At 35.4% G+C, this 26,863-nt stretch overlaps 1 protein-coding gene across 2 annotated transcripts in view; it reads left to right on the plus strand.

Annotated features, from left to right (window-relative positions):
- Positions 1-17,887, plus strand: part of Syt4 (Synaptotagmin 4) — a 20,458-nt gene extending 2,571 nt beyond the window's left edge. Inside the window, exons 2-8 of one of the 2 annotated variants that reach the window (XM_068352750.1) lie at positions 3,716-3,822; positions 4,738-4,889; positions 7,502-7,718; positions 8,542-8,694; positions 13,450-13,573; positions 14,558-14,751; positions 16,598-17,887. In XM_068352750.1, the coding sequence (XP_068208851.1) occupies positions 3,716-3,822; positions 4,738-4,889; positions 7,502-7,718; positions 8,542-8,694; positions 13,450-13,573; positions 14,558-14,751; positions 16,598-16,723 (1,073 nt within the window). In that variant the 3' untranslated portion in view covers positions 16,724-17,887. The remainder of the gene's footprint in view (positions 1-3,715; positions 3,823-4,737; positions 4,890-7,501; positions 7,719-8,541; positions 8,695-13,449; positions 13,574-14,557; positions 14,752-16,597) is intronic. The other variant, XM_068352751.1, reaches the window with a different exon arrangement.
- Positions 17,888-26,863: the final 8,976 nt, after the last annotated feature.

Genomic DNA, 26,863 nt, shown 5'->3' on the forward strand with positions numbered 1-26,863 from the left:
TCCTCCTTCCAAATCTTACCCCCCCCCCATCCCCTCTTGATATCAACCTCCTCTAGGGAGACCCAGGACATGAACGAAGGTTTTCTTACGTAAGGTAGAATCATAATCTTGTTAAACTTTGGGAAGTATTTTTGTACCCACATTCGCGTTCAGATACGTGTAGGAGTTTATGTTTTGTTTGGAAAGGGAAAACACACACACACTCTCTCTCTCTCTCTCTCTCTCTCTCTCTCTCTCTCAGAGATGGCTATCCCTGTAAAGATGTTTTTTTGTATTTTGCTGTGTAGAAGAGATAATCATTAGGGCTCTCTCTCTCTCTCTCTCTCTCTCTCTCTCTCTCTCTCTCTCACACACAGATGGCTATCCCTGTAAAGATTTTTTTTATATATCTTGCTGTGTAGAAGAGGTAATCGTTAGGGTTCTCTCTCCCTCTCTCTCTCTCTCTCTCTCTCTCTCTCACAGATGGCTATCCCTGTAAAGATTTTTTTTTAGGTATTTTGCTGTGTAGGAGAGGAAATAATCGTTAGGGCTCTCTCTCTCTCTCTCTCTCTCTCTCTCTCTCTCTCTCTCACCTCAAAAGATTTGTACCTCATGTTGTCTTAGCAGCGACGTTGCCTTCGTGCTATACCTACATCCACCTTTTAGCTATCTACCTACATCATAGTACAACTTAGAGGTGTTCCCATAATTGTACCTCGGTATAGAATGGTAACCCAGACCCCAGCGCCTGTCCATTTTAGACCACATTTTATCAATCATAGCAATTCATATCCAAGATCAGTTCAATCGACCACAGCTTATTATATGAAGCCCTGAGAGCATACTCAAAAATATACAAGAAGTGCATAGTCAACCTACCTGGGCCAGGATTCGAACCTACGCCCCTGAAATTGATACTGAACTTTCTTGGTAGTTTGATAAATAAGTTAATTGTTTATTTATTATTTTGATTCTGAGCCCATAGGTTCGAACCTTGACCAGAGCCAATAAATAGTTAAGAATCTAAATAGGTTAATTGTTTATTATATTGATTCTGAGCCCATAGGTTCGAACCTTGACCAGAGCCAATAAATAGTTAAGAATCTAAATATGTTAATTATTTATTATATTGATTCTGAGCCCATAGGTTCGAACCTTGACCAGAGCCAATAAATAGTTAAGAATCTAAATATGTTAATTGTTTATTATATTGATTCTGAGCCCATAGGTTCGAACCTTGACCAGAGCCAATAAATAGTTAAGAATCCCAGCACGGTAGAGGCAGTCGCTATATAAAATGCCTTTGGATATGGTATTCTGAATTTACGGAAAATTTGGATATTAAGAAATATTTATAACCTCAAATTTGAGAACATGAAAGACACGTGTGTATATACACAACAAAAACAAATGTATCTGTCTCTAGTCCACTGCTGGACAAGTGCCTCAGACATGTCCGTAGTCATGTTTAGAGTTTGGCCAGTTTTTTTCTGACCACTCTGGCCACTGCAGATTGGTAATGGGAAATTTTTGTCTGATGGTTCATAGCAAACCAAACTAGTATAGGTGGCCGTGACTAGTACAGCTTTGCTGATCATGGCGATACACAAACTTTCGCCACGTTAAGGCATCCCCATATATATATATATATATATATGTGTGTGTATATATATATATATATATATACTGTATATATATATATATATATATATAAATATATATATATATATATATATAGTGTATATATATATATATATATATATTATACACACATACATATATGGCGTTACTATCCACTGCACCAGCAAATATGTGTGTGCGCGCGTGCGTGCTAAACTACATAACGCAAACCTAACAAGTAAAAGCTCAATATAACCTCCAAACTTTTGCATAATCTGCATTGCGATTTTGGGTGAAAAAAAGTTTGCTAAATGCTCAAAGCCCCGACCGATGGAATGCGCACTCAGGCCTGAAGGAATTGATGAAGTCATATGCAAACATTTTGGAAAGTGTTGGCTGGGGAATGTTCGTGATCCATGTCTGGGCTCATTCCAGTTTGGGAATGAAATGTGCCAAGAGGGAATGAGGATATCAAATAGTTTAGGTCCCTTTCCCGTGCTCATTCCAGTTTGGGAATGAAATGTGCCAAGAGGGAATGAGGATAGATATTTTAGGTCCCTATCTGAGTAGGGATACATGAACGTGGTGATAGGGTTTGTGTATCCCCATGATCAGCTAAGCTGTACTAGTCAGGGCCACCCGTACTAGGTTGGTTTGCTGTGAGCGATCAGACAAAACTCTCCCATTATCACCATTCCGCACTGGCCAGCGTGTGGAGGAAAACTGGCTAAACACCAGACATGAATAAGGTTGAGGCCTTTGTCCTGCAGTAGACTAGAAATAGCTGCATCTGTTGTTGTTTGTTGTTGTTTTTGTAGTTGTTGTTGTTGTTGTTGTTGTACCACCCTAGTTGCGACCTACCCAACGCATTGCACTAGCTACCAGGTACATTAACCACTATTCATTTCACCCGGGAATCAACACCTGCCCCTCTCCCGAGCTAAGCAAGTGTTCTAGCCGCTGTGACACCTAATTCAGCCCCCCAGTCCTAAACTAATTCCAGCCCCATTCCTGAGTGTCTTTCTCATTCCCAAATTCCGAATCCGTGTTCTCAAACTTTTTTTTATTTTTTTTTTTTTTTTTTTTTTTTTTGGACATAGGACAGATTTCTTCTGTGCGTGATTCTGATATCATTTTCACTTGGACTTTTATTTCCTGGCGAGATCACGCAGTCAAGACCTTTAATCTTTTGGAGAGGAAATTTCTCTCTCTCTCTCTCTCTCTCTCTCTCTCTCTCTCTCACACACACATTTATTTATTATGCTATATATATATATATATATATACATAGTAAGAGAGAGAGAGAGAGAGAGAGAGAGAGAGAGAGAGAGAAACTACAAATACTCAAAATTTACGTGGCACTGCTTGAATTCGAGATTAAAACGGTAGAATTAAAGAATTGAAATATTTTTTTGAGGGGGAAGCCATGGGATGGAAGCCGGACAGCACTCGTGGAATGGCTGTTGTCGTCTCCTTCCAGTGGCAGGTGATTTTGGACTTCCGGGAGAGAGAGAGAGAGAGAGAGAGAGAGAGAGAGAGAGAGAGTTTATTTTAATTTGACGAATTTCCTAGGTGTTGGGAATGCCCCACTTTCAATCCACTCTTGTTTCAGCTACGAACGAATTACTTCTGTTACTTGTCTGTACTTTGTATTACTACTTCTTCTGCTTTAAGACAAACATTTAAAAGATAAATTGATGCTAGTTAGATTCATTAATTCCATTTTATTTTTTATTTATTTATTTCATTAACTATTATCTCCATTTTGCACTTTGCCAAAGGGTGTTAGTGAAAATTATATTTGAAACTCAGTTCACTTCAAGGTAGCATTTGATATCCATTTAAATTCTACGGGAATTCCTACCCACATTTCAATTGCACATTTTTCATATCTTCAGTGTCTCGGAACATTTCATATTATGGACTTAAATTTGAGTTGTTTTTTCACTCATTTTCTCATTTTGAATATTAAATAAAAATATTTAAACGCAAGATTATTTTTCAATGATGAATATATTCACTATCTTGTTATATATGATTATTTTATTTAAGGTTAATGAATGTATATATTTAATTATCTTATACTTTTAATTAAACTAAAATTGCCTCCTAACAGGTGGAAAGTCCCCAACTGGTGCACGGACTCCCCCAGGAGGCCTTCCCCCAGGGGGTGGCCTGTCCCCCAGCTATCCATCCACCCGAGCCCCGTCCCCAGCTCACCAGGTAATACATTATAGATGTAATTTTGTATATCTGATTTTTTTACTGGATTAATTCAATTTTTAATAAGATTGTCTCTATATATTTGCAAAATTTGCTTTAATTACAAACTGATATACGAGACTAAATCTTTCTGAAATTAGGTTATGTATTTATTAGAATTTTCTGAAATTGGATTATGTATTTATTAAAATTTTCTGTATTTATTAGAATTTTCTGAAATTAGATTATGTATTTATTAGAATTTTCTGAAATTAGATTATGTATTTATTAGAATTTTCTGAAATTAGATTATGTATTTGTAAGAATTTTCTGAAATTAGATTATGTATTTATTAGAATTTTCTGAAATTAGATTATGTATTTATTAGAATTTTCTGAAATTAGATTATGTATTTATTAGAATTTTCTGAAATTAGATTATGTATTTATTAGAATTTTCTGAAATTAGATTATGTATTTATTATAATTTAAATTTGAGTTCTTTTCATATACCTATAAACTCATGAAGTGATACCATGAAATGAGGGACAGTTCCCCCTCTCCTTAAAACTGTAGATGAAAAACGAGAGGCTAATGTTGGAAATTGAAAAAAAAAATATTATTTTAGGTCTCCATTTATATATAAAAAGAGAAACTCGAAATATATTTTATGCAAAAATATGTAATAAAAAAAAAAAGATAATGATCAATTACAATATTATTCTTGGCACGATGTTCTGTGAGTCTTTCTTATGCCAATTAAAGAGAGAGAGAAATTACGAATCTATTTTTTTATTGTAAAAACAAAATTTGATTTTAAAAAGATAATGATCAAGCACAATATTATCATTCTGTAGGGTACGATAATCTGTGAGTCCCACTTTTGCCAGATGCACAACAACTCTCCTATGATTTTTATCCCATTTTGACTCCTCAGAGCGGCAAGGCGTGCGAGGGCGAATCCGTGTCCTATGAGAACGAGCAGGACAAGCCCAGCACTCCTTCCAAGGAGGAAATCGAGCTCAACGAACGTAACCTGACGAAGGAAACCGGACTCACGCGCCTAGGAAAGCTTCATTTCAAACTCAGGTGAGTTTCAAGGACAGCGATATCTAATTAAGTTACCCGAGACATGTGGGGAAGTCTTGGTTCAACTTTGGACGGGTCTCAGAACAGGCGTCTTCCAGAATTTATTTCCTTTAAAGCCCGCTCATGAATGACACAGGCGAGGGACAGTGCCATTGCCCTATCGAGCAGGACAATGTCCTAGAGACTGACCATATATACGTATTAGCACCTAATTCCCCTCCCCACCCAAGCTAGGACCAAGGAGGGTCAGGCAAATGCTCCCGATGAGTCAGCAGATAGACCTATAGGCTCCCCCCAAACCCCCCCCCCCCCTCCCCATCCTTAGCTCACAAGGATGGTGAGGTTGCAGCGACCAAAGAAGCTTGGGAGTTTTACGACTCGAACCCCAGTCAGGCGTTCACCAGTCAGGGACGTTACCACATCAGCCACCACAACCTCAAATTGATGAAAGCTAGGGGCGATGTTCTTCTTCTAAATCAGTCTTGGGGTGTATAGGAATCTAGGCTGTACTTTCGATCGGTGGAAATTACTATGTGCATATTCTCATTTAATTTGACAGAGTATAGAAATTGGACTTCATAATCTTTTATTACAATAAAAATCCAAATAAGTCCCTTTTTAATGTTCTCACAAAGATAATCAAATATTCACAGCGCATTTGTTCAGCGTCGTTTATGCAAAATGGTTCATCATCATACAAGAACGACAGATAATTAAATATGGCCTCAGCTGCAGAAAGTGTAACGTTATGGTCATCGGGATAATGAATTATACATTTCTCTTGTTTTACGCTTTCCTCTGAAACGAGCCACCCAGTTTAGGGATCCGCCACATTTTGTTAAATTAACATCACTAATGGAATTGCTGCGAATTTATTAATTGGTTCGTTGCAAGTAGATGCATTTCCTTAATTTCAATAATGCAGATTAGAAAACGCAGGTCTGATGAGTAATTGGTATGCAATACCACGTCCTAATTTCTGGATCAAATTATCCTCTGACAATTAGCGAGAGGAGTTAATGGCTTGATGTAGACACTACCTCGGTTTGCTGTAACCGAGTTAATATTATTATTATTATTATTATTATTATTATTATTATTACTATCCAAGCTAAACCCTAGTTAGAAAAGCAAGATGCTATAAGCCCAGGGGCTCCAACAGGGAAAAATAGCCCAGTGAGGAAGGGAAATAAGGAAATGAAGAGAACAAATTAACAATAAATCATTCTAAAAAAAGTAACAACGTCAAAACAGATATGTCATATATAAACTATTAACAACATCAAAAACAAATATGTCATAAATAAACTATAAAAAGAATCATGTCCGCCTGGTCAACAAAAAAGCATTTGCTCCAACTTTGAACTTTTGAAGTTCTACTGATTCAACTACCCGATTAGGAAGATCATTCCACAATTTTATTATTCCTGAGGAAAAGAATAGCGCTGGTGAATTTTATACTTAGAGATGTGAAATGTGATTAGAAGTCATTGTAATTTACTCAAATTGTATTAGTTTTTATTGAAGTCTTTTCTTGGTGCTATACATTTTATTTATATGTAATGTATAGAAACACGTTCTTATTACCGGATCAGAGTATAACTTGATAAGGAGGTACTGGTTAGCAAAGAGACCTCCAGAAATTTATTCATTCCCCACTCGTCTCTGCTAGGTCTTTTGAGTGAATAATTTACGCGTGTAATTTGGAAGACATCTATTAACAGTTTACTTACTGTATTTCTGTAGGAAACATTGCATTCATTTGGACAAAGTATAAAGCTTGTCCCAGCAAATGAGGGAGAGAGAAAATGTGCAAATTCTGAAATACCCATCTCGCTGATAGACAGTTTTTATTCTCTCTCTCTCTCTCTCCCTCTCTCTCTCTCTCTCTCTCTCTCTCTCTCTCTCTCTCTCTCTCTCTCTCATATCACTCGCAGATAATTTGAACGAAAAGTATTGTGGATATCCAGAGATTTTTAGGAGGCCATTCCATCTTACCCGAGTTTTGAGAAAGTTTATATCAATGGATGGTGATGGTATCCAATTCCTTTTTTTTTTTATCATTGCCTGACTGATGAACGCCAGACTGTGGTTCAAGTCTCGCTCAGACTCGTTATTTTCTTTGGTTGCTGCAACCTCACCATCCTTGTGATCTAAGGATGGAGGGTTTGGGGGAGCCTATATGTCTATCTGCTGAGTCATCAGCAGCAATTGCCTGGCCCTCCTTGGTCCTAGCTTGGGTGGGGAGGGGGCTTGGGCTCTGATCATATGTATATATGGTCAGTCTGTAAGGCATTGTCCTGCCTCATAGGACAATGTTGCTGTCCCTTGCCTCTGCCATTCATGAGCGGCCTTTAAACCTTTAAACAAGGAGGCATTAGAATTTTGTCTCATTAGTCGTGATATAAGAAATGGTTGTAAGAAATTTGTCAAAGTCCAAGGTTAGACATACCTTAGTATTTGGTGGGGTTTAACAGTTGTCTGTAACAAAATACTACGATTAAACTCTGAGAATATTTGACAATCCTGTGATATTTGAGGGAAATATTATGAAACTCATCTTTTGTGATATTGTTTTAAGAAAACTAAACAGTCATTCTCCTTCATTTCAGGTACAACTTTGACAAGAACGCCCTGGTGGTAACTATTGTCAAATGCACCGACTTACCAGCCAAGGACCTGGCCCTCACATCCAGCGACCCTTACGTGAAGTTGCAACTCCTGCCCGAGAAACAACACAAGGTTAAGACACGTGTCCTCAGAAAGACACTTAACCCTGTCTATGATGAAGATTTCACCTTCTACGGGATTAATTTCTCCCAGCTGCAGGTAAAGAATGCCGTATTGGGATTGGAAAAACTTAAAGAAAAATGTGACGTTGCTGTATAGTACACAAATTGGGTTCTAGGAATTCTTGCCGCATACATTTTCGCCGTAGGACTTTTTGTCACGGATTTTTTGCCGTAGGAAACTTTGCCACTAGGTATTTTTGCCGTAAGGAATTCTTGCCGCAAATTGCATATTATTTTATAATTTAAAGGTATATGAAAGAGTTGACCTATAAAAAAAATAAGTATAGTGGCCTACATACATACATCTAATGCGATGGATGGTCTCTGATAATTAGCTCTTACTTATGAAGTTTTAAACAAGCACTTTTAGCCCATACATACACTCCTGTAATATAGAAGTAAGACCTCATGGTTGCAATAATTATTAGAATCAATGTGTTGATAATTCTTGTTTATAATAAAAAAAAGACAATGTTAGTATTATGTAAAAATAAGGGCACTTATTAGGAAAGCTATTGTCATTAGTAAGATGTGATTTTTTTGCTAAGAGTGTGCTACTGTCCTCCAAAATATTCCTGGTCACCTCAAAACATACTGTCCTCCCAGTTGAGAACATTAGATGCCTGATATATAAAACTATATTGTTCATACTGTAAGGAAAATTATAATTAGGTTATGTTATGTCTCTAACTTTTTATATAAGCTTACATATTTATAAATGTCAAAGTTTCAATTTTGTTTGACAATTTCTTACAATAGATTTTTTATTCTAATTAGCTTATTGGATGTAATTTATATTCTATACTGAATATTCTTACCTCGAATTTTTTTTTATTTCAGTTCTTTTGTTTCTCTTCCAGAACATAACTCTTCACTTTGTGGTCTTAAGCTTCGACCGTTACTCTCGCGACGACATCATCGGGGAGGTTGTGTCCCCTCTGGGTCAACTGGACCTCACCAACACTGAGAACTCGATTAGCCTCACACGAGAGATTAACCCGCGATCTCTTAAGGTAACCTGCACTTCCTCAAGGTAACCTCCCTTTGTGTCCCCCTCAAAACAAGGTAATCTTTTAACGCCAAAGGTAACCCATGCTCTCTCCTGGAAAGGATTACTTTTACTCTTCTTTGGTACTGTTTCTAGGAAAGATGACTTTGCAAAGTGGACTTTTCATGAATGTATTCTTTAGTTTTAAATGTAATGAAGAAAAAAGATTATTTAGCATTTTTTATCTATCTCTGGGGAATTATTTTCATGCAAGGCATGTCTTCTCTTATTGAATGCAAATGAACTTTTAAAAGTAACGACTACATTGTTTATTTTTTCATGAGAATTGCCTTTAACAAGAACCTTGCAATTATCAGAATGCATACATTCCTAGAAGTGTGCTTTTATGCTTCCAGAAATTGACAAAATTTTATATATAAAAAATGAATTCTTTTAATTTCCCCCTTGAAACTGATTGCGGTAGTCTTTTTCATTTACCAAGATGTTCAGTTTTCTCTGTCATCAGGTTTGACGCAATAACTTTTCTCCCTCTTTAGATGTTGTGCTGATCATTTTCTTTTGGTTAACTCTGAAGCATGCATTTTAAAGTGGCTTGGTTTTAATATCTTATTCAACTCAGAAGTAATATTTTCTCTATAAGATGCCAATGTAGCTAATGACAGTATTGAATGTAGGTATTTTAAAAGTCTTTGCAAGAGATTAATACAGTATATTGACCCAAAAACCTTATGTTTAATAGCAGTTCTTCTCTCCATACCTATCAAAGACTTTTTCTTCCTCTTGTTTTACATTTTTATCTTATTTTACTTGAATATGCCCTTACAGAACAAACACTTTAATGTTACAGGATTATTAAAACTATTCTTTCCCTTTTGATAATCCTGTTTCAAACCATATTCTTGATTTTGTAGTACAGGAGATATTTAGAGTAATCAGTGTTTTTTTTTTTTTTTTTTTTTTCTGCAGTATACTGTATAGACCATGACTAGATTCCTGTTTGGCAGCCAACAATTTCTATAGGGTAGGAAAAATGGGAATTAAAATTATCATTGGTAATGCTACGGCAGGCAGGGCAGCCGGTCGGGACCAAGGTCCACCCCAGAGCCAAAGCTAAGTCCTTCAAAAAGAAGGCAACCGTGTTACCCCATACGAATGGGAAAAAGGCACGCTAATATATGATGAATGATATAATCAGTTTCTGTAGTTATTATCAAATGGTTTTTTCCTAAGGTCGGTTGTACTAAACTTATGAAATACTCTTTACTGCCTCTTCCCCTTGACCTCCCTATAGTGTTCATTATCAAAAATAAGTTTTTCATTTGAAGGGGTCAGATTTAAATTGATTTTATTCCTACAGAATATTTCAATTTTTCAGTTAAAATTATAAGTGGACCAAAACTTAAACAAGGACATATAGATCTATTTATTGTTACATTTGTTGTTGAAAATGTTTCAAAATGAATTTGAAAAAGTAAAAGGATTTTAAGGTGCATTTGCAGAGCATCATGAGACAGTCATATGACTACATCGAACAGTAATGTATTTGTGTTGACTTACTGTAGGTGGTGTCATCTGTTACATTTGCATGATAAAAGAAGTACAAGAAATGCATATACTGTACATGTACTGTATATGACGTGACTACATACATTTTGTATCACAACTACATAAGTCTTGGTAAATGTTTTGGAGTTACATTTAGCATTTGTCTGATTTTAATCATCAAATGAAAATTGTCTTTAAAAATATACCGTACTTTCATTCCTTTTTATGGAACTATAGTTACGACTCCCTTCTTTCTGCCCTTCTTTTCGAATCTCTGTTTCTTTCTGAATTGGTATATATCTTCCATTTTATTAATGATAAAGATGTAATATCCAGTACCTGTAAAATATGTAATGTTCAGAGGGGATGTTTGCCCTTCCTAATTTCTCCTGAGATTTGGTTAGTCTTCCCATTTCAGTTTGAATACCAGTGGTAAAAATGCTGAATAGTTATTCATGCCCTATGAGCGGGACTGTTATTTTGAATGATAAAATTAGGGCAATGAATCAAAGAGATCTGGATCAGGTTAGGCCTGCAGTGGTTCCCAAACTGGGGGGCGCGCCCCACTAGGGGGGGCCGTGAGGACGATACAAGGGGGCCGTGAAGTCATCTGGTCGAAATTACTTGTTTAATAGATTAATAAAATCATTAAAAGAACAAATATCTGTCATTACATAAATTGTGCCTTAGTCTCATAAGTATTTCCAAATATTATATGCCATGTTTTCAAATTATCTATTCTTAAAATTGCAACTCAATTTTGCCAATTTGCTTATATTCAAACTTTTTTTCGGTCACTTTGAACCAAATGTTTCGTTCTTAGTTACTGGAATGTACTATTATTTGTTTGTTTGAGTGGCTTTCATTATTAAAATGTAATACAAACAGAAATATGTTTTCCTGTACAATGCTAAGAAATAAATGTAAGAATCATTTCATATAAAAAAAAAAAATCGAGAGGGGGCGTACAGGTCTACTGGAAGCAAAAAGGGGGCATCAGCTAAGATAGTTTGGGAACCACTGGGTTAGGGAATGTGGTTAGACTGTATTGTGAAGCGAGGAACTATTTGGCAATGTTACCACCTGTATTACATTTTCTTCTTGTAATTAAACAATAATAGACCAATACTTCATGATAACTGTTGTTCCTCAGAGCTGAAGTAGTGTCACTCAAGGACAAGCTTTCTAAATAGCATAATTATCTCAGATCCAAATAAGAATCTCTTTGTAGTGTTCCATAGTTATGATGTGATGAAAAGGGCTTAAACGAAAATTAGAAATTAAGTAGCCAGCATCATTAACCTCTTAATTCCAGACAGCCTTCATGGCTAGATGTAAAGAAATATAAAAACCTTTGGATGTTTCTGGACATTTGTAAAAACTTAATCCCTTCACATAAAATAGTTTGGTAGTTTATCATGCAACTTATACTGTATAATTTGTATACTGGTTGCATGTTTCATAAAAATTCTCTAATTTATCGTATTCTAAATATCAGTTAAACTCTTAGATATCCATAAATTGATTTCAACAAATTTCAAATGGGCATACAAAGTGTATTGTTTTATTACAATTACCATATATCGCATTTTATCCCATATGCACTACAGTATACTATATATAGTGCTGTAAACAGTTTCTAACTATAGTCAATTTTTTTTAGCGAGGCAGATTTGCACCGACTCGCAGCAGTGCCCTTTTAGCTCGGAAAAGTTTCCTGATCGCTGATTGGTTAGAATTATCTTGTCCAACCAATCAGCGATCCGCAAACTTTTCCGAGCTGAAAGGGCACCGCTGCGAGTCGGTGCAAATCTGCCTCGCTAAAAAAAATTGACTATAGTTTGCATATACAGTACTGCACAGGTATGTTGCAGCAAAGTACATAGCATTATGGACTAAAGAGAGAAACCCTTGACTAGGTACACTACCTTGAAGCAATAAGGATTATTCTGTCAATTTTTGCCATAGGCATCTAATCGGAGAATTTCATTTACCCCTATTGAAGATAAACAATAATATTACTGTATTGGAATAATTTTATTTGTGAAAGATAAACGATTTTATTATTTGGAGACTTTTATTTATGAAAGATAAAATGTTGTATTATTTGGAGAATTTTATTTAAAAGATGAACAATTATGTTACTGTATTACATCAGAAGTGATAAATTGACTCTGTTTTATTGCAACCATATAATTGTAAAAATAAAATGCTAAGAAGCTGTATGAGCAACTAACTTATTGTCTCTCACATGAGGATCTTGAATACTTGCAAGCCAAAACGCCATGGTATTTGCAGTTTATTAAAAATGCTGAATAAGCCAGTCAAGTAATCGCTCTAGTTTGTATATGCATAAAACTGAAATTCAAAGTCACTATAGTCAATTCTTTTTAGTGAGGCAGATTTGCACCGACTCGCAGGGGTGCCCTTTTCGCTCGGAAATAGTTTCCTGATCGCTGATTGGTTGGACAAGATCATTCTAACCAATCAGATAGTAGGAAACTTTTCCGAGCTAAAAGGGCAACTCTGCGAGTCAGTGCAAATGCGCCTCATTAAAAGAAATTGACTATAGTTGTATTCCATGAGTAGTTAGCCATCCATCAACGAAAGTCTATGTGGACTGTGCTTTTGGGTGTTTAACTTTTTGAGAATGTTCTTCAGTCATCAGAAAAATAAATCCCCTTTTTGTAAGAATAATTTTGGGTGTTTTTTCATATAATCTAATTTTATGGAGCCTGACTCAAAGCTCGGAAAGTATTACAAGCTGAATCCTATTCATCATGAGTTAATCGACAACCCCCATTTTAGCCCTATACAAAATAGTGATCCCCAAAGAAAAATTAAATTATATGTCTTCGTGTTGAAACATATAAGCACAACATATAAATACAGACGTATGAGTATCTATACCCCATACTCTATAAACATACGAGTACGCCATTTGTACTTGAAGGACCCCCATACTCTATATAAACATACACCATTTGTACTCGAATGTTCTAAGTATCGTGTAAATTAAAACTTACCATTAAATATACGTACTTCAGTGCAACCCTGATAAAAGTGAATTAATCCACCCGATGTCTTATGATCTTGGCTGCGAGTCTCTCGATACTCTTTAGCCCTCCATCATAAGAAGCCCATCTCACCTGTAGCGATGATGAGTGTTATCGCAATGGTGTTTCTCCCTTTATGATCTGGTGCCTACCCACAGATCCGTTCGCAGGGAAGGGGAGAGTTGTTGGTCTCCCTGTGTCACCAACCGGCTGCCAACCGCTTGACTGTGGTCGTCCTCAAGGCCAGGAATCTTCCCAAGATGGACATTACTGGACTCTCGGGTAAGAGTTTCAAAGGTTATTACTTTAACAAGTCATGGAGAAAAAAGAAAACTCCATCAATGTTTTAGTTTTGCTTTTAGTAGTTTCTTCAGGTGATGGAAATTATTATTTTTTTCAGAGGAAGGGACACTTGTTTATATATCAGGGCTTAAGCTAGCTAAGACTGCTGCTTAAGATAGCAGCCTATAAAAAGAAGGAAAGGTAATGCCTGGGTTAGCAAAATTATGAAGGTTAGAAAAAATTTAGAATTGGTAAGGTTGTAAAAATCAAAATTGAACAGCTATAATTGAAGAAAGAGAAACGGTTTCTTTAAGATTTAGTGATTGAATAGGACTATAAATGGGAGGTTGTTGACAATCAGATGAGCCAGTAGGGATTGTGACACCCTTTAGTGGATGAGAGAGCCTTTAGAAAGATTAGAAATAACAAGCAATTTGATAAAAGCAGTCATTCATGAGTTGAACAGAATTTAGAATTTGAATGTTACTTAATATGGGTGTATGGTTTTGACAAAATTTCTTTAAATGATTTATTTACATAACTTCACATCCAGTGTTGGTTGAAGTTTGTACATTCAGACATTTAAAGGAGATTTGTTTAACTAATAATATGTGAGCGAGGCAAGAGAGCGTGCTAGAAATAGGAATGAATGGCGAGCGATTGTGACGCAGTTCCGGTAGGCCCTGCTGCTGCCTCCGATGCCTTAGATGACCGCAGAGGTAGTAGCAGTAGGGGATTCAGCATTATGAAGCTTCATCTGTGGTGGATAATGTGGGAGGGTGGGCTGTGACACCCTAGCAGTACCAGCTGAACTCGGTTGAGTCCCTGGTTAGGCTGGGAGGAACGTAGAGAGTGGAGGTCCCCTTTTTGTTTTTGTTTCTTTGTTGATGTCGGCTACCCCCCAAAATTGGGGGAAGTGCCTTGGTATATGTATGTATGTATGTATGAATTGTTCTTCTTTGACTAAAGATATTCTGTTTACAGATCCTTATGTGAAGATCTACCTCCTGTCAAATGGACAGCGAATAGCTAAGAAAAAGACGCACGTGAAGAAGCGAACCCTAAACCCTGTCTTCAATGAGTCATTCGTGTTTGATCTTCCAGCTGGCATTGAAGGGCTGGAAAGCATCAGCCTGGAATTCCATCTGCTGGATTGGGATCGGGTCACCAAAAATGAGGTTAGACTGTTGAGAGAGTTATTAGATTTTCTCAGTGCATTATTATTATTATTATTATTATTATTATTATTATTATTATTATTATTATTATTATTATTATTATTATTTGTTAAGCTATAACCCCAGCTTGAAAAGCAGGATGCTATAAGCCCATGGGCTCCAGCAAGGGAAAATAGCCCAGTGAGGAAAGGAAATAAGGAATAAATAAACTACAGTATAAGAGAAGTAATGAACAATTAAAAGGAAATACTTTACCAATAGTAACAACATTGAAATAAGATTAAATAAACCATGGTCACAGTCAGTTGTTGTTATAGGTTGTTATAGTTAAGTTATTTTGTACTTTACCTCCTAAAAATCTTGATTACTCGATAGTTAGAAATCAGTCTTATTTGACTGAATTTGGAGGAAATTGTAGGGTCGAAATATAAGTTTCAGTAGGTCTAAATTTTAATAGGAAATACTGACAATTGCTATTAGTAGTTTTGTACTCAAGTTTAAAGTATTATTATTATTATTACTCTCCAAGCTACAACCCTAGTTGGAAAAGCAAGATGCTATAAGCCCAGGGGCTCCAACAGGGAAAAATAGCCCAGTGAGGAAAGGAAATAAATAAATGAAGAGAACAAATTAACAATTAAATCATTCTAAAAAAAAGTAACAACGTCAAAACAGACATGTCATATATAAGCTATTAACAATATCAAAAACAAATATGTCATAAATAAACTATAAAAGACTCATGTCCGCCTGGTCAACTAAAAAGCATTTGCTCCAACTTTGAACTTTTGAAGTTCTACTGATTCAACTACCCTATTAGGAAGATCATTCCACAACTTGGTAACAGCTGGAATAAAACAGTATACAGTATTGTATAAAAATAAGTAGAGATCTTCTTGAATAGTAGATTACTTGACACAGTCCGTACACAATTTGTTTAACGATGATTGATTGGAAAAGTCATTCCAAATGTTCCTACATTAAAGCTTCCGAGTCTATGATAGTTATTTTCTTTGAAGAAAATCTAAGTATTTAAAAGCATTGTACGGGGATGAGATTATGGTGAGGGGTAGATGGAGATGGTTTGGGCATGCTCTTTGCACTCCCCAAAAGAGAGTAGTTCACCAAAACTTTTAACTGGGTTTCACAAGAGACTAGAAGAGTTGGAAGACCCAGCCCTACATGGCTGAGGACTATGAAGCATGAAGTAGACGATGAATAGAGAAGTACAGTATTAAATTAAAAGCTCAAGATAGAGACGACTGGCGAAATCTGACCGAGACCTTTTTAAAGTACTAAGTACATAAAATCTAACAAGAAACAAAATAGATAGAGGAAGTAAATGAAAATTGGATTTAATTTTATCAGTAGTGAGGAGAATTGATGGTCTAATCGAATGTTGCTGGAATATATCAGACGTGAGCCCACCGCTCGCTATTTTGCAATGATTCTTTGTTTTAATCCTAATGTGGCTCTCACAATTTTCTTTATCACTACCACCAACCTTCTGAAGCCTCAGTCTTAATGAGTATGTATCAAAATGACAAAAAACAATAGAAATTAAAGAAAAGCAATATTTTGTGAGTGTGCAAAACAGTGGGAACCATACTGCAAAATTTCAGCTGCTCATGTTCTAGCAATTTGCAGATGCTCATTTGATCTTCAAATTATAAGTCAATTTCAGGTTGAAAATATGTTCAAAAGTATTATTCAAACAGATTTGTTAGAGTTTAAATGCATTTGATCTCTTAAGTTTTACTTTTTATTATTCTGTACTGTACTGTTTTCTCTTTTTTTATCGAGCAGTTTTTAGATTCTAATACAATTATTTTTCTGTACGTAACAGGTAATTGGTCGCCTCGAACTGGGTGGAGCCCGAGCAGCGGCATGTGGGTCAGCCAATCACCACTGGAGTGAGGTCGTGACATCGCCACGCCGGCAGATTGCCGAGTGGCACAAGTTACGCGAATAGATCTTATTTTGATTTAGCTTTTTTTTTTTTTTTTTTTACTGTGAAAAGCTTCACAGCTTGTTTTATTTAATGCCAAGATATGCGATTGAGGCTAGTCAAATGTTTTTGTCAACAAGAGAAATTGTGCAACACTGTATTAGCGCTTCAGAGACGACGTGGCCGTTCAATCTGACGATAAATGGTGGGCGACTCTTGGCCACCTGAAATGGCCAAGGTGTGTATGTATAAATTTATCTACACACTTGACATCAGTACATTTAAACTGACACACAATTATACATTGGCACCCTGAAGCTGAAATTTTCAGCATTTATTTTTAAGGTGGATTTGTTTATCACTGGTTTGAGTCATATCATATGTAATTAATCATTCATTATGTTAGTACAAATTGATAAAATCTATACTTAGCAGGTGTTTATTACAGTTGAGCCAGTAGGAATTTTGTGTGTTTCTTCATTAAAGATTGAACTCTTACCATTTTACAATATATCTAGAAGTCATTCTTATATGAATATTTTACCTATTTGGGCAAAATTCTCTGAAAGAAAAACTAATTTTGGGGAAAGTTAGTAAAGATTTAAATCCGAATTACCTTAGGATTTTTATTGATGATTTCATACTTAAAATTTACAATTGTATATTGTGCAGGAAAGCAGTATAGTAAGGAGATCTCTGTCTGTGCTGTAAAACCGTATTGTAATTGATTTAGCATTTATGTGAAGGAACTCATTGGCCTCTATGAATTCACCTTGTATACATTGGAAACCCAAGTTTTAAGAATCAACTTAATAGAGTTTTATTTGACTTTCACCAGTCTGAAACTACGTAGATATATATAACCTTACATGAAGCACTCTCATAGATTTTGAAGGTTTAGAGTGTACGTCTTTGAATGGTTTTTCATATCCATAATCACAAATCCTAATCAGTCTGGGAGGCTACAAGAATACATTCGTTTGGAATGGAAGGCAATGCTCGTGTCAGGTAATGCAAAAGTAATGTTTTCCAACTGGCAGTGTTTCTCTAAGAATGTTCATTTCCTTTTTATAAGTTCAAAATGGTGATAGAACTCATCCATATTGATGTATGTAATGAGAAGAGATTTAAATGAAGCTATACGATATAGCAGTGTTATCATAATTGTTAACTTAAAATATGTTTGATTACCAGACAGATATTTTTGCTAGCGGTGCCTCTCAGTGCAATATGAAATACAGTCCGTTTCGAGTCAGTTCTCTTTGTCCGGTAAATTAGAAGTGGCGTGTCAGGACCTGACTGCCATCAGAAAATACAATATTTTCTTTTCAGGCTGTGGTGTTCATAATCATCTAGTTTCATAACTCGTCTTAATTTGGTCAGATTACTAGTTCGCTTTTATTTTGCAGAGCTTTTAGCAACAAAGTGGTAGAAAACTATATTTTTTTGGTCTTGGTCATAAGCAATATCATTCAAAAGAACGAGCTTTGAGCATGTGTGTGTCTGAATGAAGCAGTGTCGTTCCAGATTGGAAGATGGTGTTGTTAGAGGGACGTACGTAGCATTAACTAGACAATAAGAGGCAGCAGGAGTTAGGAACCTTCCTAGCTCCGCATGAGTTTGGCAAATATCTGGAAGTTTTAGGAGTTTTGCGCCGTTTTCTGGCCTTAATGTATGCTTAATTATAATGTGAAATTAGTTTTAACATGAGATATCAAATAATGTTAAATAGCTTTCAGTCTTTAAATCAAATACTGTACCTACATCTGATGAAAGTTAGAAAGGTATAAAGAGAAAAGTGATGGTATTGTAAAGAAGAAATTAAATTGGGTGATTTATGTGAAGACACTTTTGCAAGATTTTAGTCCCTGCTTCAAGTTTGTTTAGCTGTATCCAATACAAAAAGATACTATCAAATCATTTAAGAAAATTCTTTGGAAGTGAAAATTATATACATTGCAGGGACTAGAATTGAGCTGAAATCCTACCACATATTATATAATATATATACATTATATATACATGTCCACTTTGCTATTTATGAACATACATGTCATTAATCGTGATAGAATATATAGATATATAAATTATATATTTTCCTTGTTTATCATTTGTCAAGCATATATGTTCTGTGAACTAAAGTGAATCAGTGTAGAGTCGAAAATGCATAAAGGGTTTATAGAATTGTAATACGAATACACCATAGTTTTAGTAGGATCCTCAACTTTTACATGAGAAGCAAAACTGAACCAGCTGTAGCTAATTAACCCAAGATGCAAATGGAATTTGTTGCCTTTCGCCTCGATGCACTTTCGAAGCCTGTCTGTTGTGGATAGACTATCGACGGGGTGAAGTTCGTACGGGGGCACATGCCAATTTTGGAGTGCAGATCTCCCAATTCCTAGAGACCTTTCACCGGAATAGCAAAAAAATGTCACTCTCTCTTTGAAAAAGGGTACAGGAGGACCTTACACTTGAAAAGAAAAAAAGGCACTCTTTTTAAAAAAAAATGTTTCTTTTCTCTTGATTAAATATTTGGTTTTAATTTTGTATAAGTTGTTTTGCAAATTCTAACACTGTGTTCATAATTACTTATGATTCTGTGTTAGTGAGGGTACATTATATTCATTTAATGAGTTTTCATTTTTTATTACACCAACAAGTACTACTCTTGCAAATTCTTGTGGGTAAGAACCGGCTATTAACGCATGAATCAGTATTTATGTATTATTTACGTAGATTAATTACCTACATGATTCCCAGAGATAGAAATCAGCAAATTCTCTCTGTAAAGTAGAATATTCTGAAGGGCAAAACAGGGTTGATTTGATATGGGTTATCTTCTTTGGCTGTACGATGAATGAAAGGGGTCAAAATTTATTATAAACAGAATCTGGCTTTGCTTACCTATCATGGAAAGTATTACAGTATAGTAGATCACACTTGCATGATACAAGGGCATTCATCTACCATAAAGTTTCCCATAACTTCACGGATTTCTTACAAAATATTTTTTCAGGGATCTAATAGTGTAAACAAGTTAAGTAAACTAAAGTGATCAAGTGACTATGGAAACCAATGAGATGAAGTTCGTGAGTCCTATAATGGACCTGATATACCTGTATCTTTCTCTCTGTCCTACTGTGGCCACGGACCACACTTGTGACGCATATATAGTATATGAGCTATTTTCACAAGCACATTACAACTGTCACTTTTAGCTAATGTTTCATACTGCTGCCTTCCTTATCCTTAGTTCCATAGACTGGTCCTTCACTGTACATATGACCTCAAGCAAATACAGTACTATAACTATATATATACTATATATATACTTAAGAAAATCTCAAGATTCTGGAGGGCATGTGTTGTATCCTGAAGACGTTTAGTGTTCACGAATGCTTTCAAGCAGTAGAATTTTAAGAATTGGAATTTTCTTGAATGCAATTTTTATTCCCATAACAGAGATCAGGCAATGTTTTAAATATTTATTCACCAATGGTGTGCTATGCTTTAGCAGTGAGCAGAATGCTCTGGTCAGTCATATAATTTCATTTAAATCCTTATTTGGTTCACAGTAAATATTTCAACTGTTTTGCTTGTGTGTTTAGACCTCGGAAAGAATCCATCAATTCAGCTTCTAAATTCTAAGATATCGAGGCCAAGGGAATGTTGTTTGAATTTCATTAAAGGTAAAAATAACTTTACATAAGTCGTAGTTAAGAACACTTAGGTCAACGTAAGAAGTTAATGTCTTCAAGCGCTTGTCGTAGAGAAGCTTCGTAATAAAGCTTGACTTGAAGCTATCTCAAGACTATTCCGCAAGCAACCTATTTCAGGAATGTGGGAACACGAAGGAAGTTTCACTTAAGTTACTGTATCCAAACTGTTGTGATAAATCTCAGCATCAAGGAAATGCAATACAGTATACTAATTCTAAATAACAAATTCTTTTAAGTTTCAAAAGTTTACATATATAATATGTATATGTATGTATGCATATTTGTTTGAATATATTGTACTGTATTTTAAGTACAGTACTGTACATGTTTTGTGTACGTAAAAACACGCGCCTAAACCAACATACACTAAAAGTATCAAGTTATGGATAAGTATACAGTTAATGATCATGGTAAAGATAGTCGTTATTCTTTGTAAAACAAACAACCCCAGTTTAATGTATTTACAGTACAGCATTGAATGAATATCTTCTCTCTAATCAGGATATACAGGTAGTTCATACCGTGTACTGTAAAGGTATGCTTTTACATACATGAAATATAAATTTAAACATGTATATATACAGGATATTTACAGAGTATCAAACTGTGCTATATTTATTTATTGTAAACAGATGTTCCACAGATTTCTTCTTATGTTATACAGAAATTGTCATGTTTCAGTGCAGCATCATGAGAAAATGAAAAGATTCAGTTGGAGTATCATCAGGAATAGTGGAACGAGAAATAAATATCCACTCTCTGTTGTCCTTGTTTTATTCAAATACCTAATCCTCGTGTGAGGTTAGCCTACAGAGGGCTATTCCATATTATAAACTTGACATACTTTACATGTTATACAGTACTTGCTTGAGCGTACACTCAGGCACACTATTCTGTCTTATGTCTCTTCCTCTTGTTTTGTTAAAGTTTTTAGAGTTTATATAGGAAATATTTATTTTGGTGGTGTTGTTGTTCTTAATATATTTTATTTTTCCTTGTTTCCTTTCCTCGCTGGGCTACTTTTCCCTGTTGGAGCCCTTGGGCTTATAGCATCATGCTTTTCCAACTAGGGCTGTAGCTTAGCTAGTAATAATAATAATAAACTAGATAGGTTATTTTATCCTTATTTCACTTTGTATTGTAGATATTATTATCTGAAAATTTCAAGATTTTTTGTTTTCTTGCCATGAATATTTTGAAGTAAGATATGTAAAAGTCCAATGTATTTCTTTTTAAATTTCATCTTTATTTTTTATTTTTTCCTTTAGATAAGAATCATAAGTATCAAGGAAATGTAGGGAGAAGGATGGTACAGACTCAGCCCTTCATGTGTGCAGTCCATTTAGGTATGTAAGTTGCTGGTTGTTTTACCAAAAAAAAAAAAATAAAAGTCCTCTTGATTTAGGTGAATTTTACTAATTTATTCTGCACTCAATTTGAGAAAATACTATCCGGGGGCCATGCTAAGTTTTTACTCCTAGTGTGTTGATACTTTCTCTTATTCTTCAGGATTCTTTTTGACATTTTCAGTGATCAGTGGTTTGTTAGCATGAAATAACTCGAAGCTTCCTTCTCCTAAACTGTAAAGCTTCAGAGAATTGTTTCATGTCTAACCATACTAGCTGGGTCTCTGGTGTTTATGAAGTGGAAGAAGCTTTCAAGCTGTCTACAAAAGGTAGACAGGAAAATTTTCTTTAGCTGCTTCATACGATCTCTACAGTACGTTTGTGAGTGAACTTTTTGAAAGACATTGATGGAGTTGACTCCTAGAGGGTCATTGCTTAGTCCTACGAGTATCACCAAACTAAAATGACTAAAATGAACATCCTTTGATTGATGGAGTTGACTCCTAGGGGATCATCGCTTAGTCCTACGAGTATCACCAAACTAAAATGACTAAAATGAACATCCTTTGACCTCCAGTACAAATTTAATTGGATGGCTTTTGTGTACTTCATTCAAATATTCTCATAGAAAATAGTCAAATTATTTGGTAATCTTTCTTCAGAGACATTTTGAATTGAAAGAACTGACGTGTTATTATTATTATTATTAAATGCTGAGCTACAACCCTAGTTGGAAAAGCAGGATGCTACAAGCCCAGGGGCCCCAACGGGGAAAATAGCCCAGTAAGGAAAGGAAACAAAGAAATAAGGAAAAATTAAATATTTTAGGAATACAGTAGTAACAATATTAAAATAAATATTTCCTATTTAAACTATAAACACTTTAACAGAAGAAGAGGAAAAGAAACTAGATAGAAAAGTGTGCCCGAGTGTACCCTCAAGCAAGAGAACTCTAACCCAAGGCAGTGTAAGACCATGGTACAGAGGCTATGGCACTACCCAAGAATAGAGAACAACGGTTTGATTTTGGAGTGTCCTTCTCCTAGAAGAGCTGCTTACCATAGCTAAAGAGTCTCTTCCACCCTTACCAAGAGGAGTAGTTAACCCCTTGGGTGAAGAAGAATTGTGTACGTAAGATCTAACCTTGAGAAGTAGCTCATGTTCGGCTACTGGAGTATGCATCACAGCGAGACATTAGTCTTTTAAACCCGTAAGAAGTAGTACAGAGCTTTGATAGGGCCATGTTATGTAATATTGGGATGTTGATTGCTGGTGTAACTTAACTTTTTGTGAACGGTCTTCTTCATACCCTTCAAAGATAAGCACTTTTCTTGGTCTCTGATGACAGTAGAAAGGATCGGCAAGTTCCTAAGTATTTATGGGGTCCCTTCTCTATGTATTTGTAGAGTGGGTGACTCACCTTTTGTATAGATCTAATGTCCATTTCTATTGAAAATCTTATATAGCGATGGAAACTTGTTGATACATACATACATACATATACCAAAGGCACTTCCCCCAATTTTGGGGGGTAGCCAACATCAACAAATGAACCAAAACAAAAAAGGGGACCTCTACTCTCTACGTTCCTCCAGCCTAACCAGGGACTCAACCGAGTTCAGCTGGTACTGCTAGGGTGCCACAGCCCAACCTCCCACATTATCCACCACAGATGAAGCTTCATAATGCTGAATCCCCTACTGCTGCTACCTCCGCGGTCATCTAAGGCACCGGAGGAAGCAGCAGTGGTTGATAAAACCACTTGAAAGTTTTATAACATTTTCCCCAGTTGAGAATACCAGAGACTTATACAAATCTATAGGCTTTATTCTCTTGGATATTTCTATAGGAATTTATCATTTTAATTGATATGCAATAACCTTATTTGGCAAAGAGAAAACCCTCCCAATGATGAATATTCATACAGCTATGATTGTGTCTGTAGATTGTGGATGTGCACATTGAAGAGATGTACAGTTTGAGTTTTTTTATGGGATTTTATTCCATCATCTTTTGACCTAGCTTTGTAAGTTTCTCACTTTGATTTGAAATGGGACATTTAAGTTCTAATAGACACTGGCATAATATATAAAGTTTGCTTCCAAGGAGGATCAATTTCCTCCACAGAGGATTGACTGGTTCCTGTGTCTAGGATTTCATGAATTTCAATTGTGACCATTTCTGTAATAGTTGTATTTTTAAATTTTCCAAAGGCAGTTAGCTTAAATCTTCCATCAAAGGAATAAGGTTAGGTTGATTGCACCATGTAGATGACACACAGTATGTCTTATGAGTTCAACTCAGATGTACTGGTACTTCATTTACCTCTTTGGTTGGACACTGACTGACGGATATAATTTTATGACATTTTTTCACCAAGAATATATCTAGATATAGATAAGGGATTTTGACGAAGGAAAAATCTATTTCTGGGGAGAGACCTGTGACGCCCGGTGAAAAGGGTCCTTCTTACACTTTTCTAATATAAATCTTCCAAATATACTAGAGAAAGATAAAGCATGGAATGCAGAGGTTACAACCCTCGCGCGAACACCTTGTTGGTGTCGTGTATTTATCAAGGGCGTGTGGAAACCACTATTCACAGGCTGTCTTCCATTTAGATAATCCCTTCATCAAAGGGGAGGGCCGTGACAGGCCCTAGAGAATACAGTTGGGCTACGCCACCGACACCTACTACTCGCGCTCTCCAGGTCATCCTTCTGTTTTGGACTTGCCCGCAAAGTTGATAAGTTTTTGCCCAGTTTTTTTCGGAAGTGATAGATATTACCCCCTTAGTACATGACAAGCGTACTTTGCTAAAAAGAAAAAAAAAAATTCAGAAACGAGTCTCACTGATGATCAAAGTTATTGTGGGTGTTTGGCTGTACAGTACAGTATGTGTATTGTACAAGAATTACTTGGTTATGTATTCATTCCGTGTTTTGTTGTGCTGTTTTGATTTGATGAACGGTACCAGATACAATGAAAAAATTTTCATGCATAACTTGAAAATCTATGATTATGGTTTCAAAATTAAGTCCTTGTCGAAAGGTATCCTTATTACTTTACTGTACAGTTGGGGATTAATGCAGGTCTAGTTTTTTCTTCATACAAACCCATCATTTGTACATATGTTCAGATCTTTTTGGTCTACAAAAAAGGAGTCATTTAAACTGATTGACAGTGGTGTACATGCAAACCTCCATATTTTTGTTTCAAGCTAGATAACTACCTCACTTACTCGTGTAGTCTGGAAACACGACTGAGGCTTGAGTGTCCTGGTAGTCTGGAAACACGCCTGAGGCTTGAGTGTCCTGGGAGAGAGGAGCTCACTAAAAAGCATATGAATGATGACTTTATTTCTTTCATCACAAATCTGTCAGTCCTGTATTTGCTCAAATAATTGTTTCGTAGGTTGACTTGTACAGTTAAAGATTAAACTTTTTGGTAGTTAATTTAAACAATACTTCAAATAAGTAGTTATTTGGTTAGAATTACCAAAGATCCCAGTGCTTGTAAAGACGGCAAGCCTTTTTGTTTTATGGGTCAAACCACAGAGCTTGTCATTTAATTAGAAGTTTGCAATTATTGGTCATATACTGTAGTAACAATAACCAGGGCATAGTAGATGACCATAATCACTTAGTGCATTATATGAACCCAAAGACAACATATTCCAATAAAGGAATCATTTCCTCCCCCAACTAATTTTGAATTCACAAGATCAAAGTTACTTGGTATTACGACAGACTTCTTGATAATGAAAGAGGGTTATGATATATATATATATATATATATATATATATATATATATATATATATATATATATATATATATATATATATATATAAAATATATATATATATATATATATATATATATATATATATATATATATATATATATATATATATATATATATATATATATATATATATATATATATATATATATATATATATATATATATATATATATATATATATATAACTTACTCTAGCTGTAACATTAAAATAAATCTCAAACCAATCCATACAAAAAAATATGCTATTGAAATTAGTTTTGAAAATATAAAAAATACATGAAAACTCTGCCTACAGATGACTTCTCATAATGACCAATCATTACGATGCCATTTTATGTGGATGTGAAGACGAAATGGCAAGGGACTATCAATATAGTTGGATGATAAGATTGTGTAAAGAAAACGAAGATATACTAAACTGAGAACTACAGAGGAATAAAACTACAAGAATCTATTCAAATACCAAAAAGAATAGAAAGAAGGTTGAGAGATTTGATAGATCTACATGAGCACCAGTTTTGGATTTATGATAGGAAAGACCAGAATGGATGCCATCTTTATATTAAGACAATTCCAATCTATAATAAAACGAAAGTTTACGTGTGTGTTATGGATACTGAAAAAGCATGCCAAGAAGTTTAGTCGATGATTGCAAGGTTAGTGAGAATGATGTATGAGGGGCCAACAACAACTGTAAAGACCAAATATGAGACAGGAATTCCATGTGGAGGTTGTCTTCCATCAGGGATCTGCTCTGACCCCATTCTTGTTCCACAGCATTTTAGACACTTTGACATCTGAATAAGAAAAACAGCAAAGAATTGTGGGAACCGATCTTTGTGGATTATTTAGTCATTATAGCAAACAAAAGAAAAACTGAAAGATAGTTTGTTAGTATGGAAAAGATCCATAGAAAGGAATGGATTGAAGGTGAACAATAGAAAGACGGTGTTAATGATTTCTTGTAGAGAAGGGCTTGAAGTAACCAACTATTCAAGCCGAAGATGGAAAATGCTAGACAGAAAGTTTTACTACTAGGGATCAATAATAACAGAAGTGGAAGGTACTAAGAAAGCAGTCAAACAGAGTGAAAGTACCAGGGTGAAAATTAAGGGAAGTATTTTCTTGTCTGAAACAACTCTAGCCACTGAAACGAGTTGTTTTAAACAAGAAAATGCCATTAAGACTCAAAATCAACATTAACAAGATAGCCTCTACTATTATATTGGGCAGAAACATGGCTACCTAAAGCCCTGTCCACACGATCGAGCATGCCCGACGGGCATAGAG

Source organism: Palaemon carinicauda, chromosome 29 (assembly GCF_036898095.1).
Source record: "Palaemon carinicauda isolate YSFRI2023 chromosome 29, ASM3689809v2, whole genome shotgun sequence".
NCBI lineage: Eukaryota > Metazoa > Arthropoda > Malacostraca > Decapoda > Palaemonidae > Palaemon > Palaemon carinicauda.